At 35.0% G+C, this 20,309-nt stretch overlaps 1 protein-coding gene across 3 annotated transcripts in view; it reads left to right on the plus strand.

Moving 5' to 3' along the window:
* The window catches only part of PDE3B (phosphodiesterase 3B), a 184,412-nt gene that overhangs the window by 82,177 nt on the left and 81,926 nt on the right, over window positions 1-20,309 (plus strand). For all 3 annotated transcript variants that reach the window (XR_011541637.1, XM_008530690.2, XM_070626410.1), the window contains exon 2: window positions 18,796-18,846. Coding sequence is in view for 2 of the 3 variants with exons in the window: in XM_008530690.2 (XP_008528912.2) it covers window positions 18,796-18,846 (51 nt within the window). In the remaining variant the exon portion in view is untranslated. The remainder of the gene's footprint in view (window positions 1-18,795; window positions 18,847-20,309) is intronic.

Genomic DNA, 20,309 nt, shown 5'->3' on the forward strand with positions numbered 1-20,309 from the left:
ACATAAAGCTTTAAAATCATTACTTTTCTGGGAAAACTCAAGCAGACACTGGAGATTTTTAAAACTCTACTTGATGTTAGATGATTAAATGATGGTTTGCTTTGGAAGTTAGAAAACAAGAATTGTTATAAAAATCGTTTATTCCACACCAACAAAATCTTTTGGCTTATTTATTTTTGTTTTCGAACAAGACAGAATGATTGTGGAACCTTGTGTTTTAGGAGCTTTCTGTTTAGAGTGTGTTAAATAGCATACAGCTTTTTTTAATTTTTTAACAACAGCTTTTATAAACAAAGACATAGACAAAGTAATATGAGTTATAGGATGGGACTTGACTCAGCTGGACAGGCAAAAACTTCAAAAAGCGTTTTCGACATAGAGGGATAGTTCACTTTTCATGACTTATTTGTTCCTTTCTGAGTTGCATGAATATTTATGGAAATGCAATTTTTTTCCTTGACAATTTGGTAATTTAATTTGATAATCTAATTTTTTTTTAAGATTTTATTTTTCCTTTTTCCCAAAGACCCCTGGTACATAGTTGTGCATTTTTAGTTGTGGGTCCTTCTAGTTGTGCTATGTGGGATGCTGCCTCAGCATGGCTTGATGAGTGATGCCATGTCCGACCCCAGGATTAAAATTGGCAAAACTCAGGGCTGCCGAAGCAGAGCACGAGAACTTAACCACTGGGCCACGGGGCTGGCCCCTGATAATCTAATTTTACTGGCTTGTATCTTTAACTTTAGTTTTAATGTTCACTGTTCCTTAACTTTTTGTAAACAAACACTTAAGTCAAGAGAACTCAGTATTATTAGCATCAATAATACTAATAAATTGTAATGCTAGTATTTATTGGATCAATCTCTGTAGTAATACTTAAGCCCTTCATGTGTATTATCTCATTTGATCTGAATAACCTATGAATATAAGTATTATTATTATTATCATTATAGATGACATTACTTAAAAGAATTCTGTAGTTAGTCCTTTGGAAAAATGAACAGTGTTTTGGAATGTGAGCAGCCACACCCCCAATTTATCTACATATTCATACATATGGATTTTTGTTTATGACACTATTCTTGTTAAATTTGCTATTTCTAGATCTCCTCACCCTTAATTATTATTTTTATTAATTCATCATTATCTTTTGTGTCTACTTAGACTTGAACTCTCTAGACTCCTTTGTCTAGACACCTTTGTCTTTGCATCCCTGTCCTTCCCTTCGCTCCCTGCCAAACTGGGACATTGCAGTCTTGGAAAGACAATCTCTGGAATATTTCTACCATTCCCTATTGTATATTTTGTGCTCAGGGCTGAGATTGAAATTTTTCTGAATGAGAAGAACCGCTCTCAATCATTATTGTTAAACGCTGAATGACGTTGGAAATTAGCTTAAGCTGAAGACTTGATAATATTTCGTAATGAATTCAACCTAAAATTACAAAGAATAACAGTGCTTAAATGCAAAATTTGTACTATGGTAAAAGTAATTTTGATGACATCGAGTGTTGTTTGAATCACCATCAAAATCCATTTAACTGCACAGTCAAAGAAGTTCCAAGTACCTTCACTTGAAATAGATTTTCTGCAATGTAATGATGTGTTAAATTGCAAATACTGGGAGAAGAAATCTAATATAATTCTATAAGTATACTTCAAGTGATGAATATACTTAATTAAAATCAAATGCTTGTGGACTGGTATCAATATTTGGTAGTACTTATCTGTATGAAAAGACATTTTCAAAGGTGAAATATGTAAAATCTCATTACAAATAAGCATTAACAGGTGAACATTGATTTTGGTGGTAGGGAACACCAACTTTGGGTCCCAATTAAATAAAATGCTGTCCTCCTAAAATAATTCCATTCTTTTCATTGGCAGACCTGCATTACAAAAATTTATACTCACTATTGTTATATTTTGGATTTTGTCAGTAAAAATTGTGGAAATATGTTTGTCTCTTGTTAAAAAGTACCTACATGGTGGCCTTGATTTTGCTTCTTGGCTTACAAAGCCTAAAATATTTACTGTCTGGTCCTTCACATAAAAAGTTTGTCTATTCTGAGCTAAACAATTATTCCTCTGTTTTCAAGTGATCCCATGCTTATCAAACACAAAGAAATAAATGTTCATCAATGGGGTTTCAACTATTAGCAGAGAAAAAAATAACTCTATCATTCCTAGAGCAGACTTTAGATGACCATTGAATCCAACTTAATCCAATTTCCTTATTTTACAATTAAGAATCCAAGGTTTAGTGGAAGCTAGTCACTGGTAGAACTGAAAATAGGACTAAGATATTCTGATTTTTCTGTCTAATGTCCTTCTAGTCTACTTTATTTATATGCAAGTGTTTATGCTGGGTGCCAAGGATGATAAAAAAAGAAATATAAGAAATAGCGTTTGCATTATCAAGGGACATTATAATCTAGTTAGGTAATGTATCTGTTGGGGTCCCAGCAAGAAACAAATGGCACAGTAAAATGGAGTAGCTGAGGATCATTTAACAAAGGACTATTTATAAAAGAGTGAAGAGAGTTAATGAAAATAACCTGAGGCCTGAAGAGATAAGGAGTATCTGTAGGAGCTATAGAGAGGGTCCCCAGCAGGAGCTGTAGCTTTTAGTGGAGGAATCCAGCCACGGCCAACCTGTGCCGTCTAGGAAGGAGCTGATAACTCCACCTATAAATACCTCAACCTCATTCTCCTCCTGCCCTCTCCTCTCCTGCTGGTGCCTCCTGTAGTCTCTCACCAAAAACCAGATGGCAAATAACCTTTGATGCAGTCCAAAAAGGTCAGCCTCCTACGGAAAACTGCCCTTTGGAGAGTGCATCTGAAGGGTCAAAAGGAGAACATCCAGCACAGAGAACAAGATTATTTATACAATAGTATATGGTAACATGTTCTAAGTGTGAGCAATCTAGACAACGTATATTTTAGACAATAGTATATGGTAACATGTTCTAAGTGTGAGCAATCTAGACAACGTATATTTTAGACAATAGCATATCAACACATAAAATTTCATTTTATGAGCATTTTTGTAGTGCTTTACATTGTATAAACTACATTCTTATTTTATCTTTATAATAAATTTAAGACAGTGCCTTCTTTTCTGCGCTGACATCTGGAACAAAAGTAGTTCAGTCCTTGGTATTCTAAATTGTCACTTCTTCCACTGCGTAAAGTTGTTTTACTCTCTAACAGAAGCAGATGTTGTTTTACGTGGTTAAGAACTCAGCTTTAGCAGGAGGCCAAGTACTAAAAGCCAGGAAGGCAAATAATGTAATTACTTATCATTAGAAAACTCATCATTTTTGTATCTGTGTAAACTGGTCTTTTCTACAGGATGAAAGAGACTTATGTAGTAGAGATTCTCAGCATAATAATGAATTGTGAATATTCCGGTGTAATATTGTCATTAAAATTCTGGATTTTGTAGTTAGAAAGACCATGGTTTGAATTCTGGCTCTATCATTCACTTGCCACATGAATTTGGGCACGTTAGTTAGTTTCTCTCAGCCACAGTTAACTGTAAAAATGAGGAGAACTGCAGGTCTTAAGTGAGATAATGGGATATAGTATGCTTTCAATAAATATTAGCTATTATTAGTAGTATTAATAGACTCCATAACCGAAATTTCAAATTTATATAATGTGACAAGTGGTAGTTACAGCTAAGCAACTGTTTTGTGCTAGATACTCACTTTTCTACATGCTGGGATCACAATTAGGAGCAAATCAGACCTTGTCCTCCTGGAGATGGAAGATGCATAATTTGCATCTGATTTATATTAACAGTTGATAAATTAGTAAACAATGCCTATACTGACATACTTGCCAGCCGAATGGTTTATTTAGCTCTCTTCATTCACCACCAGCATACCCAAAAGGCTAGGTTAGTTTATTTTTTGATAGTTTCGTAGTCAAGGATTAGCACAGTTTATCACTGTACTGGACTCTCTAATCTCAGCAAAATGCTGAGTTGGTGTGCATTTGTCCACTAATGAATGAACAACCATTAATTTAGGGGAAAAAAAAGATTGAGTTAAAAATAGAAGTATTTTTAAAAATTCTACTAAATATATTGATCATTGATTGACCTTAATATATCTATTGAGCTTCCTTTTCTGTGGAGTTACTAATGGTAACTGTTATTTGTGCAGCACTATCAGAAAGTTTAACGTTTGGGAAAATAAGTTATTCCACACGGAACACAGTAGTTGCTGTCAGTTTAGATAGGTTCTCTAAAAGTTACTTGAAGCTCGATTTTGGTTTGTCAGTTTCTTTAGTTGATCCATATTACATTGTAGTAATGATTAATTGATGTTAAATCATTCCCAGATTTTTACTGTTTTATACGTAGAAAATTAGTATTTAGTGGTTTTCTACATGGTAAAGTTTTTATTTAAATTGTAGTGTTAAGTTTATCTCTGTATTTAAAATGTATTGAAAAAAGTTATTTTGCTTATGTAAAGCATAAAACTTTCAGTACATTTTATTTCGTAAATTTAGGATACTGTGATGATCCCTGGAGAATGTGATTTTCTTTTTAAAGACTAGAGGTTCCAGTTTTCCTTTTCAAGTCAAATTGCTACGGGGCTGGTACCTTTGCTCAATTTTAAGCTCAGTTACCATGACAAAATTTATTTACTCAGCTAATGGCTAGTAGTGTCAAACAGATAGTGCTGGCAACTTGAATAATTTCTATCTGGCCAATAAAAGTCTCAAATAAAAAATGGTAAATTTTCATTTTAAATGGAAAAAAATAGTTTTGTTAGTATACATTGATTTTTGTTTTTCTTAATTAATTAAAATCTACCTTGATGCTCTTGTGATAATTTTCTTTAATATCTATATCTCCTAAATTTAATATTCATTCTGCAATAAAGGCATGTAAGGGCCTAGTAAATGTATTTCTGTTAAATATTTAGAATTTTATTCGTGAAAAGTTGATTTCACGCAAGTGCTAAGAAAATATTCTTAAATATACCTGTTCTACTTTCCTGTATGTATAATTAGGAATTAGGAAATTCATACATTTTCGTATGAAATGTTTTTATGCTTTGGAGATGTAGCCATTTGGCAGAACCAGAGTTCTGAATCTTTACCATATTAGCAATGTGCTTGTTCATATTGAATAATCTAATTTCTGATTGTTACTTTCTAGGTTAACTTGCACTTGCTACTTTCAAAAAGCTTTGTTGTTTAAAGAATATTTCCATTGTGGCCTCTAAGTATTTTTTTTTGTTTTAAGAAGTCAGGCACATGAACTGAGATTAAGAAATAAGAAGTAGAGAATAGGAACCAAGGGAAACAGGAAGTTTTAAGTCAGAAGTAGAAAGTGGCAAGCAGATTTCTGTTGCTAGATTATCCCACCATTGGTTTTCCGAGGTAATCGGAGACGGAAGTTTGGTTGGAGAGATGAGTTGGTCGAAATACAAAAGGTAATCAGAAAGAGTTGTTTATATTTTCTTTGCAGAAGACTTGTCTCCCTTAAAACCAAATAGTTTTACTTGAATGTCTGCCTACAGGTAAATTTTTTAGTTGAGGGAGGTGAGGCACAGAGATAAGAAAGACAGGGAAAATCACTTAATTATTCTGGTCCTTGTTTTCTTTATCTTTAAAATGAGAAGATTGGAATGAGGGAAACAATAGAAAGAATAAACAAATGGGACTTCATCAGACTAAAGAGCTTCTTCAAGGCAAGGGAAAACAGGATTGAAACAAAAAACAGCCCACTAATTGGGAAAAAATATTTACAAGCTACTTATCCGACAAAGGGTTAATCTCCATAATATACAAAGAACTCACACAGCTTAACAACAAAAAACCAAACAACCCGATCAAAAAATGGGCAGAGGACATGAACAGGCATTTCTCCAAAGAAGATACAAGTATGGCCAATAGACACATGAAAAGATGTTCATCATCACTAATCATCAGGGAAATGCAAATCAAAACTACACTAAGATATCACCTTACACCTGTTAGATTGGCAAAAATATCCAAAACCAAGAGTGACAAATGTTGAAGAGGTTGTGGAGAAAAAGGAACCCTCATACACTGTTGGTGGGAATGCAAACTAGTGCAGCCACTATGGAAAACAGTATGGAGATTTCTCAAAAAGTTAAAAATAGAAATACCCTATGACCCAGCTATCCCACTACTGGGTATCTATCCTAAGAACCTGAAATCAGCAATCCCAAGAGTCCCATGCACCCCTATGTTCATCGCAGCATTATTTACAATAGCCAAGACATGGAACCAACCTAAATGCCCAGAAACTGATGATTGGATAAAGAAGATATGGTATATATACACAATGGAATACTACTCAGCCATAAAAAAGGATAAAATTTTTCCATTCACATCAACATGGATGGACCTTGAGTGTATTATGTTAAGCGAAATAAGCCAGACAGAGAAAGACGAACTCTATATGACTCCACTTATAGATGGAAGTTAACATATAGACAAGGAGAACTGATCGGTGGTTACCAGGGAAAAGGGGGGGTGGGGGGAGGGCACAAAGGGTGAAGTGGTGTACCCACAACATGACTAACAATAATGTACAACTGAAATCTCACAAGGTTGTAATCTATCATAATCTTAATTTAAAAAAAAAATGAGAAGATTGGAATTGTTGGCTCTCAATTCCCTTCACCTCAAATATACTCTGAATGTTTGTAACAAGAGAATAACATGATATAAATGACTTTGAAGATTGGTTTTATTGTATACAGTGGATATAATTCTAAGAGGAAAATTGATTGGAGGCTGTTGAAAGTGATCCAGGATTGATACGATAAAAATGTGAAAAATATGGTGATGATAGAAAGTCAGTAATATGTAGATCTAATTAGATTGATGGGGGAAGGAAAGAGAAGACTTTTAAAAATGAGTCATTTATTTATTCAACAAGTTACTTAATCTAAATTTCATTATATATAAAAAGTAATACTGATCTCACAGGATGGATATGAAGGTTTAATGTAATGATATATATAAAACTCCCAGCAGAGAGCTCACCATAGGAAACACATGTTTTCAACATCCCTGTATTTATTTAGAGGCACAGGAAGAAACAGAATTCACTCCAAGGTGGTTCAAATAAAAAGATTTTAATGAAGAATCTACTTTGAGAGAATGAGCAGGATGTTAAGAGATTGGAAAAGAGATGGGTAGGCAGTTAGAAACTTGCAACTGTGGAAAGCTGTCAACTCACCTGGGCCTGAAGGAACGGGGGTGGCAATGGTGTTTCCAGAGTCACAGCAGAAGTTGTGAAGGGAAAACCATCTGGTAAGAGCTGTAGTCATTAGGGACACAGCTATCACCAGAGACAATGGTATGTAGCCAGAGAGGCAGCAGAGAAGAAATAACCTGGATTTCTCTCTCCTCCCAAACTCCAGTTTCCTGCTGGTGGCTCCCAGCCTAAGCAGAAACCAGCTGCATGGGTGCTCAGGTGATACAGCATATAGATGTCAGCTTTCCTAGGGTCAAGAGAAGGGCAAAGAAAAGATCTGGGGGGCAAATGCAGAATGATTAGTCTAATCACTAAGCTGTACCTTCTCCATATATAAAATGGGGTTACTTGCAAAGTTGTTTTAATTTTACACGGCTGCCAAGTACCTGCCACATTGCTAGCACATAGTAGAGTTTAGTAAATGATAATATTTATAAGATAGTGTAGCATAATGGTTAAGAATCCTTAAAGCTTTGGAATTAGGCAGATCTGAATTTAATTTCTGTGTCTGCCACTTACTACTCATGTGACTTTGCGCAGTTTACTTCATCTCTCTCAGTCTCCTCTCTGTCATCTGGGAAACGATGCTTATCACGGAGAATTCTAGTTTTAGTTAGTTAAACTTTTTGGCTGTCCATTTATCTTATGTTTTTGGTTTATGTTCAATAAATGCAATCAAAGAGTTAAATAGTTTTCTTCATTGACCTAAGTTAGAAGGCAAAGAAATAGAAAAAGTTGGAAATACTGACATTCAGTCAGTTGTGTTAGCATAGATTTGTACACAAAGCTAAAGTAAAATGTCATCAAATGTGAGAACAAAGGATATTGTAATAGTTAATTCACAGCTGTACTATAGTAAATATTCTTTTAAATTTCATACAAATATAACAGTTCTGTAAGTTTAATTTGAGGACATATGTATGTTTTTCTTTTTGGCTGCATAGGGAACAATGAAGTAAAACCTCATTGACGTAATTGAACCTGATAACATCTCCTGGTTCTACTGCTGATGTTTCACTGTGGTATTGGTGGTTTTGTAGAGCTCTGTAAGCATGTTGGACTTACAAACATATTCAAACAGAAACTTTTATCAGGATTCAACTTTTTAACCACAAAGAAAAGCTGAATTTATCTAAAGGCACAGTCTTGCGTTCACTTTATCAAATCAACTAAAAAAAAATTTTTTTTTTAAAGATTTTATTTTATTTTTTTCTTTTTCTCTTCAAACCCCCCTGGTACATAGTTGTATATTCTTCGTTGTGGGTCCTTCCAGTTGTGGCATGTGGGACGCTGCCTCAGCGTGGTCTGATGAGCAGTGCCATGTCCGCGCCCAGGATTCGAACCAACGAAACCCTGGGCCGCCTGCAGCGGAGCACACGAACTTAACCACTCGGCCATGGGGCCAGCCCCCTAAAAAAATTTTTTAATAGTATATTTCTCATATGTTACTTAGAGAAAATGGTGTTTTAAAAATTAGTTTTTAACAGATTACCACAGTGTGTGAAGATATATAATAATTTCTGATATTGTATTATATTGGAGTTTAGAAGAAAGCAAATACAGTGATATGCCATGAAACGATGTTTTCGTCAATGATGGACTGCATATGTGATGGTGGTCCCATAAGATTATAATGGTGCTGAAATATTCCTATTGCCTAATTGACATCGTAGCCATTGTAACATCACAGCACAATGCATTACTCACATGTTTGTGGTGATGCTGATGTAAACACACCTACTGCACTGCCAGTTGTATAATAGCATAGCATATACTGTTAGGTACAGCTTATAATACTTGATAATGATAATATACAACTATGTTACTGGTTTATGTATTTACTATATTATTTATCGTTACTTTAGAGTACTTTAGGGTACTCTTTCTACTTATAAAGAAAAAAGTTTACTGTAAAACAATATGCTGTGTTAGGCCAGCAGCAGCCTCATACACCTTGTGTTTACTGTGTCTCTTGATTGCATCATTTTCCCTTGTGCTTCATTTAATCTCATGTTGTTTTGTTCATCAAAGCCCCTAAGCATACAAAATCCACTGCTAATGTTGCCAGTAGGAGGCTATGTTGAGTGATTAACCTGGAAACAAAATTAAAAGTGATTAAGGGCTACCAAGGTGGAAAATCAGTGATGATTATTGCTTGCCAGTCAGACATGGTCTCCCATTCCATCTTGAAGAACAAGAACAAAGTGATGGAAGCTGTGAAAGGCTCTGCTTCATTAAAGGCAATGAGACTAGCAAAAATTCGAGAAAGGCCTATATCAGACATGGAGAAACTTCTAATGACTTGGATTGAAGACCAGACACAGAAGTGTATCCCTCTCAGCACCAAGACAATCACAGCCAAAGCAAAAAGTTTTCTTGCAATGTTGAAAGAAAAGGCTGGACCCTGCTACAATGTTGAGTTTACTGCTAGCTCTGGGTGGTTTAAATGATTCAGGAATCGTTATTCATCACACAGTGGAAAGTGAGTGGTGAGTCTGTGAGTGCTGATATGTAGGCAGCTGAAGAATTTTTGGAAACTCTAGATAAGCTGATTATGGAGGAAAATTACTTGCCAGAGCAAATATTCAATATGGATGAAACTTCCCTGTTGTGGAAATGGATGCCTGAAAGGACTTTCATACATAAAAAGGCCAAGTCAGTGCCAGGTTTCAAGGCTTTTAGGGACAGGATAACAATCTTGCTTAGTGGCCATGTTGCAGGCTACAAGTTGAAACCCTTTGTGATCTGGCACAGTGACAACCCCAGGGCCTTCAAGCATATCAGTGAGCACACACTGCCAGTGGACAACAGGAGTAGTAGGAAGTCATGGATGACTCAGCTCCTATTCCAAGATGCCCTCCTGAATTGATTTGCCAGCAAAATGGAGAAGTACTGCTTGGAAAATAACATACCTTTCAAGATTTTGCTTATTGTTGTTAATGCCCCTAGACATCCTCCTTTTATTGGCGATCTTCATCCCAATGTCAAAGCAGTGTTTCTTCCTCCAGACTCTACCTCTTTGATGCAATCAGTGGATCAAGGAGTTCTAGTAGCTTTTAAGGCGTACTACCTGAGAAGGACCTTTGCCCAGGCTATTACTGCAGCAGAGGAAGACACTGAAAAGACACTGATACAATTCTGGGAGGATTACATCATCTGTGACTGCGTCAAGAACCTTGCTTGGGCTTGGGGTGATGTCACCAAGGAGTGTGTGAATGGCATCTGGAAGAATACACTCAAGAGGTTTGTCCGTGTCTTCAAAGGGTTTGTCAAGGACAAGGAGGTTGCAAAAATCAAGAAGGCTGTTGAGATGGCAAAAAACTTTAACCTGAGTGTGGATGAAGATGACATTGAGGAGCTTCTAGAGCTGGTTCCTGAGGAACTGACCAAGGAGGAGTTGTTGGAACTAGAATAGGAATGCATAGCTGAAGAAGAGGCAAGAGAAAAGGAAACTGCAAGAAAAGAAAAAGAAGAATCCCCAAGAAAATTCACAGTGAAGTTTTCAGCAGAAGCTTCTGCAGACCTCTTTTTAAGAAGTCAAGCTTCTTAAAAAGTTTGAAATGTGGACTCCAATACTGACAGGCTTTCATTAATAGAGAGGAACGTTCATGGTGCATTATCTGCTTACAAGCAAGTCTATGATGAAGAAAAGAAACAAACCAAGCAAACCTCTATGGACATATTTCTGAAAAGAGTGACAGCTCCTCAAGAAGAACCTCAGGCAGGTCCTTCAGGAGCTGTTCCAGAAGAAGGCAATGCTCTCAAAGTAGATGACAGCCCCATGCATGTTATTGCCCCTTAAGACCTTCCAGTGGGACAAGATATGGATGTGGAAGACAATGATATTGATTATCTTGACCCTGTCTAGGCCTAGGCTAATGTGTGTGTTTCTGTCTTAGTTTTTAACAAAAAAGTTTAAAAAGTAAAAAAAAAAAAAAATTTTAAGTAGGAAAACCTTATAGAATAACGACATAGAGAAAAAAAATTTTTGTACAGCCACAGAATGTTTGTCTTTTAAGCTCAGTCTTATTACAAAAGTCAAAAAATTTTAAAAAATTAAAAGTTTATAAAGTAAAAAAGTTACAGTAAGCTTAGGTTAATTTATTATTGAAGAAAGGAAAATTTTTAAATAAATTTAGTGTAGCCTAAATGTAGAGCGTTGATGAAGTCTACAGTAGTGTCCAGTAATGTCCTAGGCCTCCACATTCACCCACCCCTCACTCAGTGACTCACCACCCAGAGCAACTTCCAGTCCTGGAAGCTCCGTTCATGGTAAGGGCTTTATACAGGTGTATGATTTTTAAAAAAATGTTTTACTGTATTTTTACTGTACCTTTTTTATGTTTAGATACACAGATACCATTGTGTTACAGTTGCCTGCTGTATTCAGTACAGTAACATGCTGTACAGGTTTGTTGCCTAGGAGCATAGACTATACCATGTAGCCTAGGTGTGTAGGAGGCTGTATCATCTAGGTTTGTGTAAGTATACTCTATGATGTTCACACAAAAGTGAAATTCCCTAACGATGCCTTTCTCAGAACGTATCCCTGTTGTTAAACAATTCCTGACTGTATAATAATGGAAGCTCCTAAAAGCAGCAAATTAAAATTTCATACTTTCATTAAAGGATGTCTTACAGTATAACAGAACCATGTTTTGAGAACATACTGTAGTCACTATAATTTCTATTTTTTACTAAAATTCAGAATTTAGCTATATTATTTATTTATTTTTATATTTAAATTATTTACAGGATCTACTTTGGTATTGGGATTGAAGATTAGATGCCTGAAGTTTTGCTGACTTGGGCACAATGTATATACAGAACATATACTGTCTGCTACTTGGAAATAAGATTTTAAAAGAGCTACAGATTATTATGTAAGAGGAATGAATGCTTCTACAAATGTTTCTTAAACTTTTAATATCCATGTACCATCCACTATATATTCAGTATGCATGGTAGGCCCCCACTAGTTTTAAATAAATGTATAAAAATGATTCACCATAATTTTTAAAAACTAAAAAATTACAGTATTTTTATATCAGTGAACATTGCAATATTAAAGGTATCTCTACTTCAGCTCAGTGATGAGTGAATAGGTTGTGTTGTTGGTTCATTCTATATCCAACCAAATTTTTTTATTTTCTCTAATTCTCTTAAATTGGAAAAACCCAAGCAAAATAATAATTTATGACAGAAGACAGCAAGTGCTTTTTGGCTGTTGATTCTGCATAGTCAGATTCAGCATGGACCCTGGAATTGTAGATATTTCTCACTGAAGATTATTTTTAGGGCTGTGTCAATTGCTAAGTTAATGGACATTATTATATTTAAAAGCTTGAGAAATAGAAATTCTTTGCATTTTATTGAAGAAAATACTGTTATATTTACTGTTTATGCTTGTATATTTTCTTTGCTTTTTTTTTTTTGGTGAGGAAGATTGACCCTGAGCTAACATCTGTGCCAAGATTCCTCTATTTTTTGTATGTGTGATGCCACCACAGCATGGCTTGATGAGCGGTGTGTAGGTCCGCACTTGGGATCCAAACCTGCAAACCCTGGGCTGCTGAAGCAGAGCGTGAACTTAACCACTATGCTACTGGGCTGACCTCTATATTTGTTTTTTTGTACTTTTATATTTGCTCCATTTTTCCACAGCACACTTAGAGGATGTATACTCTGTGGCTAAAAACTGAGTGCATTTACATTTATGCTATTTCTTTAACACTGGATCAGGCCCAGTATCTGTGTTTTAACCACCAGCTATTTTCTGTGAATAAAGTAGCACGTAGGTTTGTAGTTAGGAGATACTCTTATTGTTTAGCAGAGTTCTTCCTTGCTGTACAGATAACCTGATTCTCTGAGCTGACTCCAACACACTTTTTCCAGTCTTTATCATAGTTCACAAAATAAACATTAAATAGGAGAAAAAATCATCTTTTGTAGTATGGGTTTTTCTGTGATAAACACATAAAAGTTGTCTACCATCCTTCCTCATATGTATTGCACACTCACCACGAGCTCATTTGGACTCAACACATGAGTTCGTTTCTCCAGTAATAAAGTAAGGTATCTGCTGTGTATGAATGTGACAGTAATTATTTACATTATATGCTTTTTAAATTCTGTGATGTCCTAGGATGTCATTTGTAAATACATTTTGGATGTTATTTGATTTGTTCTCTCTTCCAGTGTAATGTTTATCATCTATGAGGCTAGTATTACAAGTGTCTTGGCAATAGTTTGTCTTTTTTTATTTTAACGTCCTTTTGCTATGAGAAGCACAGAATCTGAATGATTCCTCTATAGTTTTTGTCTCTTGTTTTAAGAACAAAAATCTTTAGTTTCACATAAGAAAGCATTTTGTGCTTATTCAATAAAAATTCTATTTATTGATTTACCAAAAAGGCTTTTATTAAAAGTTTTGTTTGAATATGTCATAAAAGTTTCCATGGCTTCCTATCATTATTTGGTAAAGTTTCAAAGTGGGCAACATGCAGAAGAATATAGGGTCAATGAATTGCAAGTCTAAAAAAAAATCCAGCTTTTAGATAGTCACTGTTGTATGTCTTAGTAATATTTTTGTTTTTATGGGTTTGTGTGGTATTATGACATGCACAGATTAGTATTCTGCTTGCATTAAGGCTTATTTTTGGTCTATGCTTAGCATTTATTCTGAGTTATTTATGTTACGGTTTTTATTAATATTTTAAGCTTTAGGAAACCAATTTTGAGCCATTTATTATTTTGATTAGGGATATAATGCAACACAATGAAATGCAAATTTAACTGATATAAACAATAATATTTGAATGACCTGAAAATACTTTAGCTAAGATGATTTGTACTATTACAGAACAATGTAGGCTTTAGGGCACCTGCCCAGCTTTTGAGAATATAATGGTTATCAAGGTGATGATGAGATTTCTGTGGATATCAGAATTAATCTTACATTTTACAATTTTGAAATATATGTAAACTAAATCGATTCTTTTTTCCCTCTAAATATTCGAGACCCTGATGAACAACTAGTGATTCACAGATCAGAATCTGATAAATAACGGCTAATACTCTGTTACTGTTTCCTAGTTTAAATTTTTATCTAAGTGCTAATATTATAGAGACATTGAGCAACATTTTCGCTATGGATTTTTCTCCTTTGCATATATCTCTCACTGTCCTACATCATTAGTTCTCCTACTGTCCTGGATCATTCCTATCAAGTACACACAAGCTCTAGAACCCACCATGTTAACAACAACAAAAGTATTATCCTCATTTTTTTTCCAACTATTGCTCCATTTCATTCTAGCCTTTCACAGCACAATTTCTCTAGAGTTTTCTCTAGTCATTGTCTCTACTTCTTTACCTTCCTAAATTCTTAATTTTTTATTAAAGCTGAATGTATACCTATAAAATATGCATCAAGTATAGAGACTAAGGATAACAAACACCATCTCCCCACCATTACCATTAACTTTGAACATTACCAATAACTTTGAAGTCCCTCTGTGCCATTCCAATCCAGTGTCCTTTTCTTCTCCCTTAGAGATGATCACCATCTTGAATTTCTTTATAGTTTCCATATATTTATGTTCCTTAAAAGTATTTCAATGTATATTTTATTTTACACATATGAAATTATACTGTGTGTATCCTTCTGTGACTTGCGTTTCTTATTAATCATTTGTTTCTGGGATTCATTCATATGGTATATAGCCATACTTCATTCATTTTCACTGTTGTATTCCACTGTATGGTTATACCGAAATTTCTCCATTTTGTTATTGGTGGGCACATGGATTGTGTCTAGTTTTCTTGCTACCCCAAACAGTACAGCTACATGCATTTGTGTTCTTGTCTCCTGGTGTCAAACTATATAGTAAAGAATTGAGCTTTGGAATTTTTCCCCCAATCTGTTGTAGATTGATGCTTTTGTAAAATACAATAAAAATGTCTCAACAATGTCAAATTGCTATGAAAATTTCTGAACATTTACTCTTAATTTCTGTGTTTATCTTATTGTGAACCACACTTTTTTTTTTTTTTTTTTTGGTGAGGAAGATTGGCCCTGAGCTAATATCTGTTGCCAATCCTCTGCTTTTTTTTTTTCCTTTTTCTCCCCAAAGCCCCCCAGTACATAGTTGTATATTCATCGTTGTGGGTCCTTCTAGTTGTGGCGTGTGGGATGCTGCCTCAGCATGGTTTGATGAGCAGTGCCATGTCCGTGCCCAGGATTCGAACCAGCGAAACACTGGGCCGCCTGCAGTGGAGCGTGCAAACTTAACCACTTGGCCACGGGGCCAGCCCCAATCCTCTACTTTTTACTTGAGGAAGATTGTCACTGAGCTGACATCTGTGCCAATCTTCCTGTGTTTTTTGTCTGTGGGACGTCACCACAGCATGGCTTCGAGTACTGTGTAAATTCATGCCTGGGATCTGAACTTGTGAACCCCAGGCTGCCAAAGCAGAATGTGCAAACCCATTCATGATACTACCAGGCAGGCCCCTGGACCACACTTTTAATAACACTGTTCTAAGATGTACCTAGCTGCAGAATTCCTGGATCATACATCTTCCACTCCTTATGCAGAAAATTTTGTTTTCTCAAAATGTCTAATATTCTAGTTGTTCGAATTATACAGAAGGCAGTCCACTAGCAATTTGTAGCTTTGACTATATCTGTTTTCAGTTCCTAATGTGCAAGAGATTTCAGACTAAGACCTACTTTCTGGTTAAAGGTATTTTTTCATCCTAGAGAAATTGACTGCAAATAAGAATGAGCTGCTGCTTAAGAGTTAATTCAAAGCCAACCTAGTAAGTAGAAGTGAGAGAAAACCATGATAATGGGATGAAGGGCCAGGGAGGAGTGGGGATGGTCTGTAATACAAAATACTACGGTAAAGAGATCTAAAAAGAGTAAGCATAAAGAAAAAAACACCCATCGTACATAGTAAGGTTTTCAGAGATCTCTTAAGACTACAGTTAAAATAGGGTGTACGTGACTTCATGTTAGCAGCAGCTTCTGAGTAGGCAGCCTCAGGATGGCCTCAGTGCGTTAGGGAACTTTCTCGGAGTGTGATCTAATGTTCTGCCGGGAGCAGAACTACTTTACATCATCAGTGTTTCTCAACCTTATTTTCACTATCACCCCCCTAAAGAGACTTTTTAGAGATTTTTTTTCCCCTAAATCATCCCACCCTATCTATGAAATTTTAATACCAGAGATTTACAGTATATCTGTTTGTGTACTGTGGTATTTGGAGGGCCACAAACCTTTAAGGTTTTTAAGGATTTTTTTTTTTTTTTGCTCCCAAGAACCAATTTTCACCTTCTTGGGAGTGATAGGACTCCTGTTAAGAATGCATGATAGGAATACAAATACGGCTTTTGATATTAGAGTGTGACTATTTAAAAAGATAATATTTATTTAATCATGGTGAATGGAGTTGGGGGTAAGGAAAACTGACTCAATCCTCAGAAACTATCCTGATGAAAGTATGCTTGAGTTAACAAAAAGTCAGCTTCTGCTTAGACTAATAAATTGGGGAAATGAGGTTTATGCATTTGTCATCGTTTGATGTTATCCTTGTAGAAGAAAAGTAGAAGTATGGATTGGATGACAGTATAGTTAGGCAAGTTTGTAGATTCAGAATGCAAATTAATGAATTGATGTCTATCTTGTAGGTAATTTTTAGTGACACGTCATGTGACTGTCTTCACTCCTGTCTGTTCTGTACTTTTATTGGTCCACTTAAGAAAATATCAGATTCACAGATGTTGTGACGATGGGAAGAATGGTGAATAGGCTAGTTGACATCCTCAATCTCCAAAGAAACTTTAACAGGCTAATATCAGGACAGAAGAAAAGTATTGTAGTTAGGTCTAAAAGCCAATTGTATAAGAATAGCATGGAGAAAATGGAGCGTAGCAATATCAAGTATAAAGGAAACTCAGGGATTTTAAGTTATGTTAATCTTAATGTGAGTATTCTTAGGAAGTTGTTAACATCTTAAACTACATTAATTAATGTCTCTAGATCTAGAATGTATACCGGTTAAATCACAACCTGAAATAATTCTATCAGGACCACACTTAGGGCCCTATGAAATCCTGCAGAACTTTAGCGAGTCTCCTCACATATGACACACTTTGCATGTAGCTCCACACCATAGCCGTTTTGTGGGCACGGGTTTGTGAGTTTTCTAAGTGGTTTTGGTATGTCTGGATTTTCTTGGGGAAGGAATAGGTTTCTCTCCACTGGCAAGAGATGACCTGCAAGAGTGTTGACAAGGACATGGTGATGATGATGACTGACAATTTTTTGTGTGATTCGGGGTGGGTGTATTAAGGAATCTAAAATAGAGGTCAGCAACCTCAGCTCATTGACCAAATCCTGCCAGCAGCATGTTTTTATATGGCCCTCGAGCTAAGAATGCTTTTTTTCTTCTTTTTTTCATTTTAAAGGATTGTAAAACAAAAACAAAAAACAAAGAATATGCCACAGAGACCTTATGTGGCTTGCAAAGCCTAAAATATTTACTATCTGTCCCTTTACAGAAAAAAACTGCCAACTCCTGATAAAATATTTGACCAGTGATAGAGTAGGTAATATTTTAAGATCTTTTGCAACCAGGAGATTTAAGACCAAGGACAAGAAACAACACAAATCATTAAATATATGGAAATTGTGTGATTATGTTATCAATTAAATAGGCTTGTTTCAAGACGAGGGGTCAAAGCTATGTAGAAAATCACAGTTATAATAAATTATTTAGGCAAAAGGAGGAGACCTGTTTATTAACTAAGCAAACTTAAAAGAAATTTAGGATTTATCATAGATAGCAGTTAAGCTTGCTAAATTAAAGCTGATTTTATTTTCTTGAGCAAAGTAACTCTTGGAAAGGGAGGCAGGCAGAAAGCCTGCTAGGAAGAAGGGCAGGAAAAGACCAATCTGGGACTAAGAAGTTACCATTGATAACCTATAAAAGAGACAAACAGGAAAACCATCACTAATTATCTGAATATCAAAAGGAGTGTGTGTTGCTTTTTATAAATCCATTCCTTTATACTTCATCTAACCACAAGGACAAACTTTTTGAAGTGCTTTTGACAGAACTGCCTTATTGGTAAGGAAATAGCGCCATCTATTGACACTGGTTTAGGATCAGAGACCATCTTTTGGAGAAGGTGGGAGGGGGAGAGCGTCTGATGATTTGTAATTTCTCTTGTATTTTTAGTGACTGGATATGACTTTGGATTTATATTTTCTTTTTTTGTGGTAATCGATATTTTGAAGGCTAATATAGCTTATTTTAGTGACTTTATTCTGACTGTTCTTTTGATTTCTCAATCAGAGATTGTATAATTAATGAAATAATCTGTCTAGAGAGAATTTTTATTCTGACCTTCTCAATTCCTCACCCAAACTTTAAGCAATTTTAGGTATCTGTAATTGAAAATGCTCCATTTTGTCTTTACATGTATTTGTTTGTTTGGTTGTGGTTTGTAACTGAGTGAATTTTTTTTTTTTTCAGATGATTCTTTGGGATTGGGACCTAAAGCAATGGTATAAACCTCATTATCAGGTAAATATAAGTGATATCACTAGTAATTAATATCTGTAATAAAAGTTTTGATATTTAAAGTTACAGTCACAAGATTTGTATGCGATAAGATTTTCTTTAACTGAACTAAAATAAGTAGGACTTTCATTTGGGTAAATTTAAAAAGAACCATTTTAATTGTAAGGGAAAAAGAAAATGGTAAGAAACCAAACTTATAAATAATTTAAAAATGTTGCTAATATAATCTTGGCTCAGAATAAAGTGATAATTCTATATTAAGGATGAGTTTTTTTTTCTGATCGTAGACAGCTGATCCACAGAGGAAAAAAATATAGGCCGTATATGAGAAAAAGCAAAGCAGTTGGCAAAATATTATACTAGGGAAGCCAAAAACATTCTACTTAGAGTTTTTGGTAAACTTTTTATTGAATTACACATACAGAAAAGTGCATAGCTCAATGACTTTTCAGACACTTAACGTCTTAAGTAACTAGTACTCATGTCAAGAAATAGAACATTACCTGCATCCCAGAAGCCTCACGTAGGCCTCATTCTTATCGTTACCTATATCCTCAGAGATAACCCTATCCTGACTTCTAGCACTTAGTTTTGCTTATTTATGAACTTTATATATATAAATGGAATCATATAATAGGTACTTTTTAAAGATTTCTTTTAATCACTCAAGTAATACATGTTCATATCAGAAGAATTGAAAATAGCAGTATAGGAGAAAAAAGAAAAACCACTCATAAACATCAAACAATGACTATGTTAATTATGTTAACTTTTGGTGTATATCTTTATAGATCTTTCCCCATTTTCCCATTGTATTGAAATGTGGGTTTGTGTATTCTATTCTACAGAAATTATAATATTATGTTTCATATGCTGTTTTGAAACCTCATGTTTTTCATAGTAATAGATAAACATTAACAAAGATTAAATCTTTGTCATTTGTGTTTATAGAAGCGTTACCCTGTTTATTAGATTTATTTAGTTAGTTGTCCCAACACCAATTTTTGAAAAATGAATATCCCTTTGAATGGTTGATTTTTGTTCTTAAACTGTGAATGGAATAGCTACAAGAATAAGCCTATAAGGATAAAGTCATCTCTGGGCTTTGGTGAGCAAAATAACGTAACTCTTGCTGTCAGATGAAGTCAAGAAGGCCACATCTGACCTAAAAGGAGCTGGTTCCTTGACCTACAACAGTGGGCTTTCTTATCAGTCCTATTCACTAAGATCCTCACTTTCCAATTAAAAGAGTTTCTAAATTACTAGTAATATCTAAAGATAAATAAGCAGTAATGGTTAAGAGCATAAGCTTGTAGTCAGACAGACCTGGTATGTGATATCAGGCACTTCTCTCATTTTTTTTCTTCGCTCTTCTCTCTCTTCCTCTTCCTAATAATCCTTTAAAAAATATTGAAGTGTAACACTCATATATAAAAGTGCACAAATCATGAGAGTACAACTTGATG

Source organism: Equus przewalskii, chromosome 6, assembly GCF_037783145.1.
Source record: "Equus przewalskii isolate Varuska chromosome 6, EquPr2, whole genome shotgun sequence".
Lineage (NCBI taxonomy): Eukaryota > Metazoa > Chordata > Mammalia > Perissodactyla > Equidae > Equus > Equus przewalskii.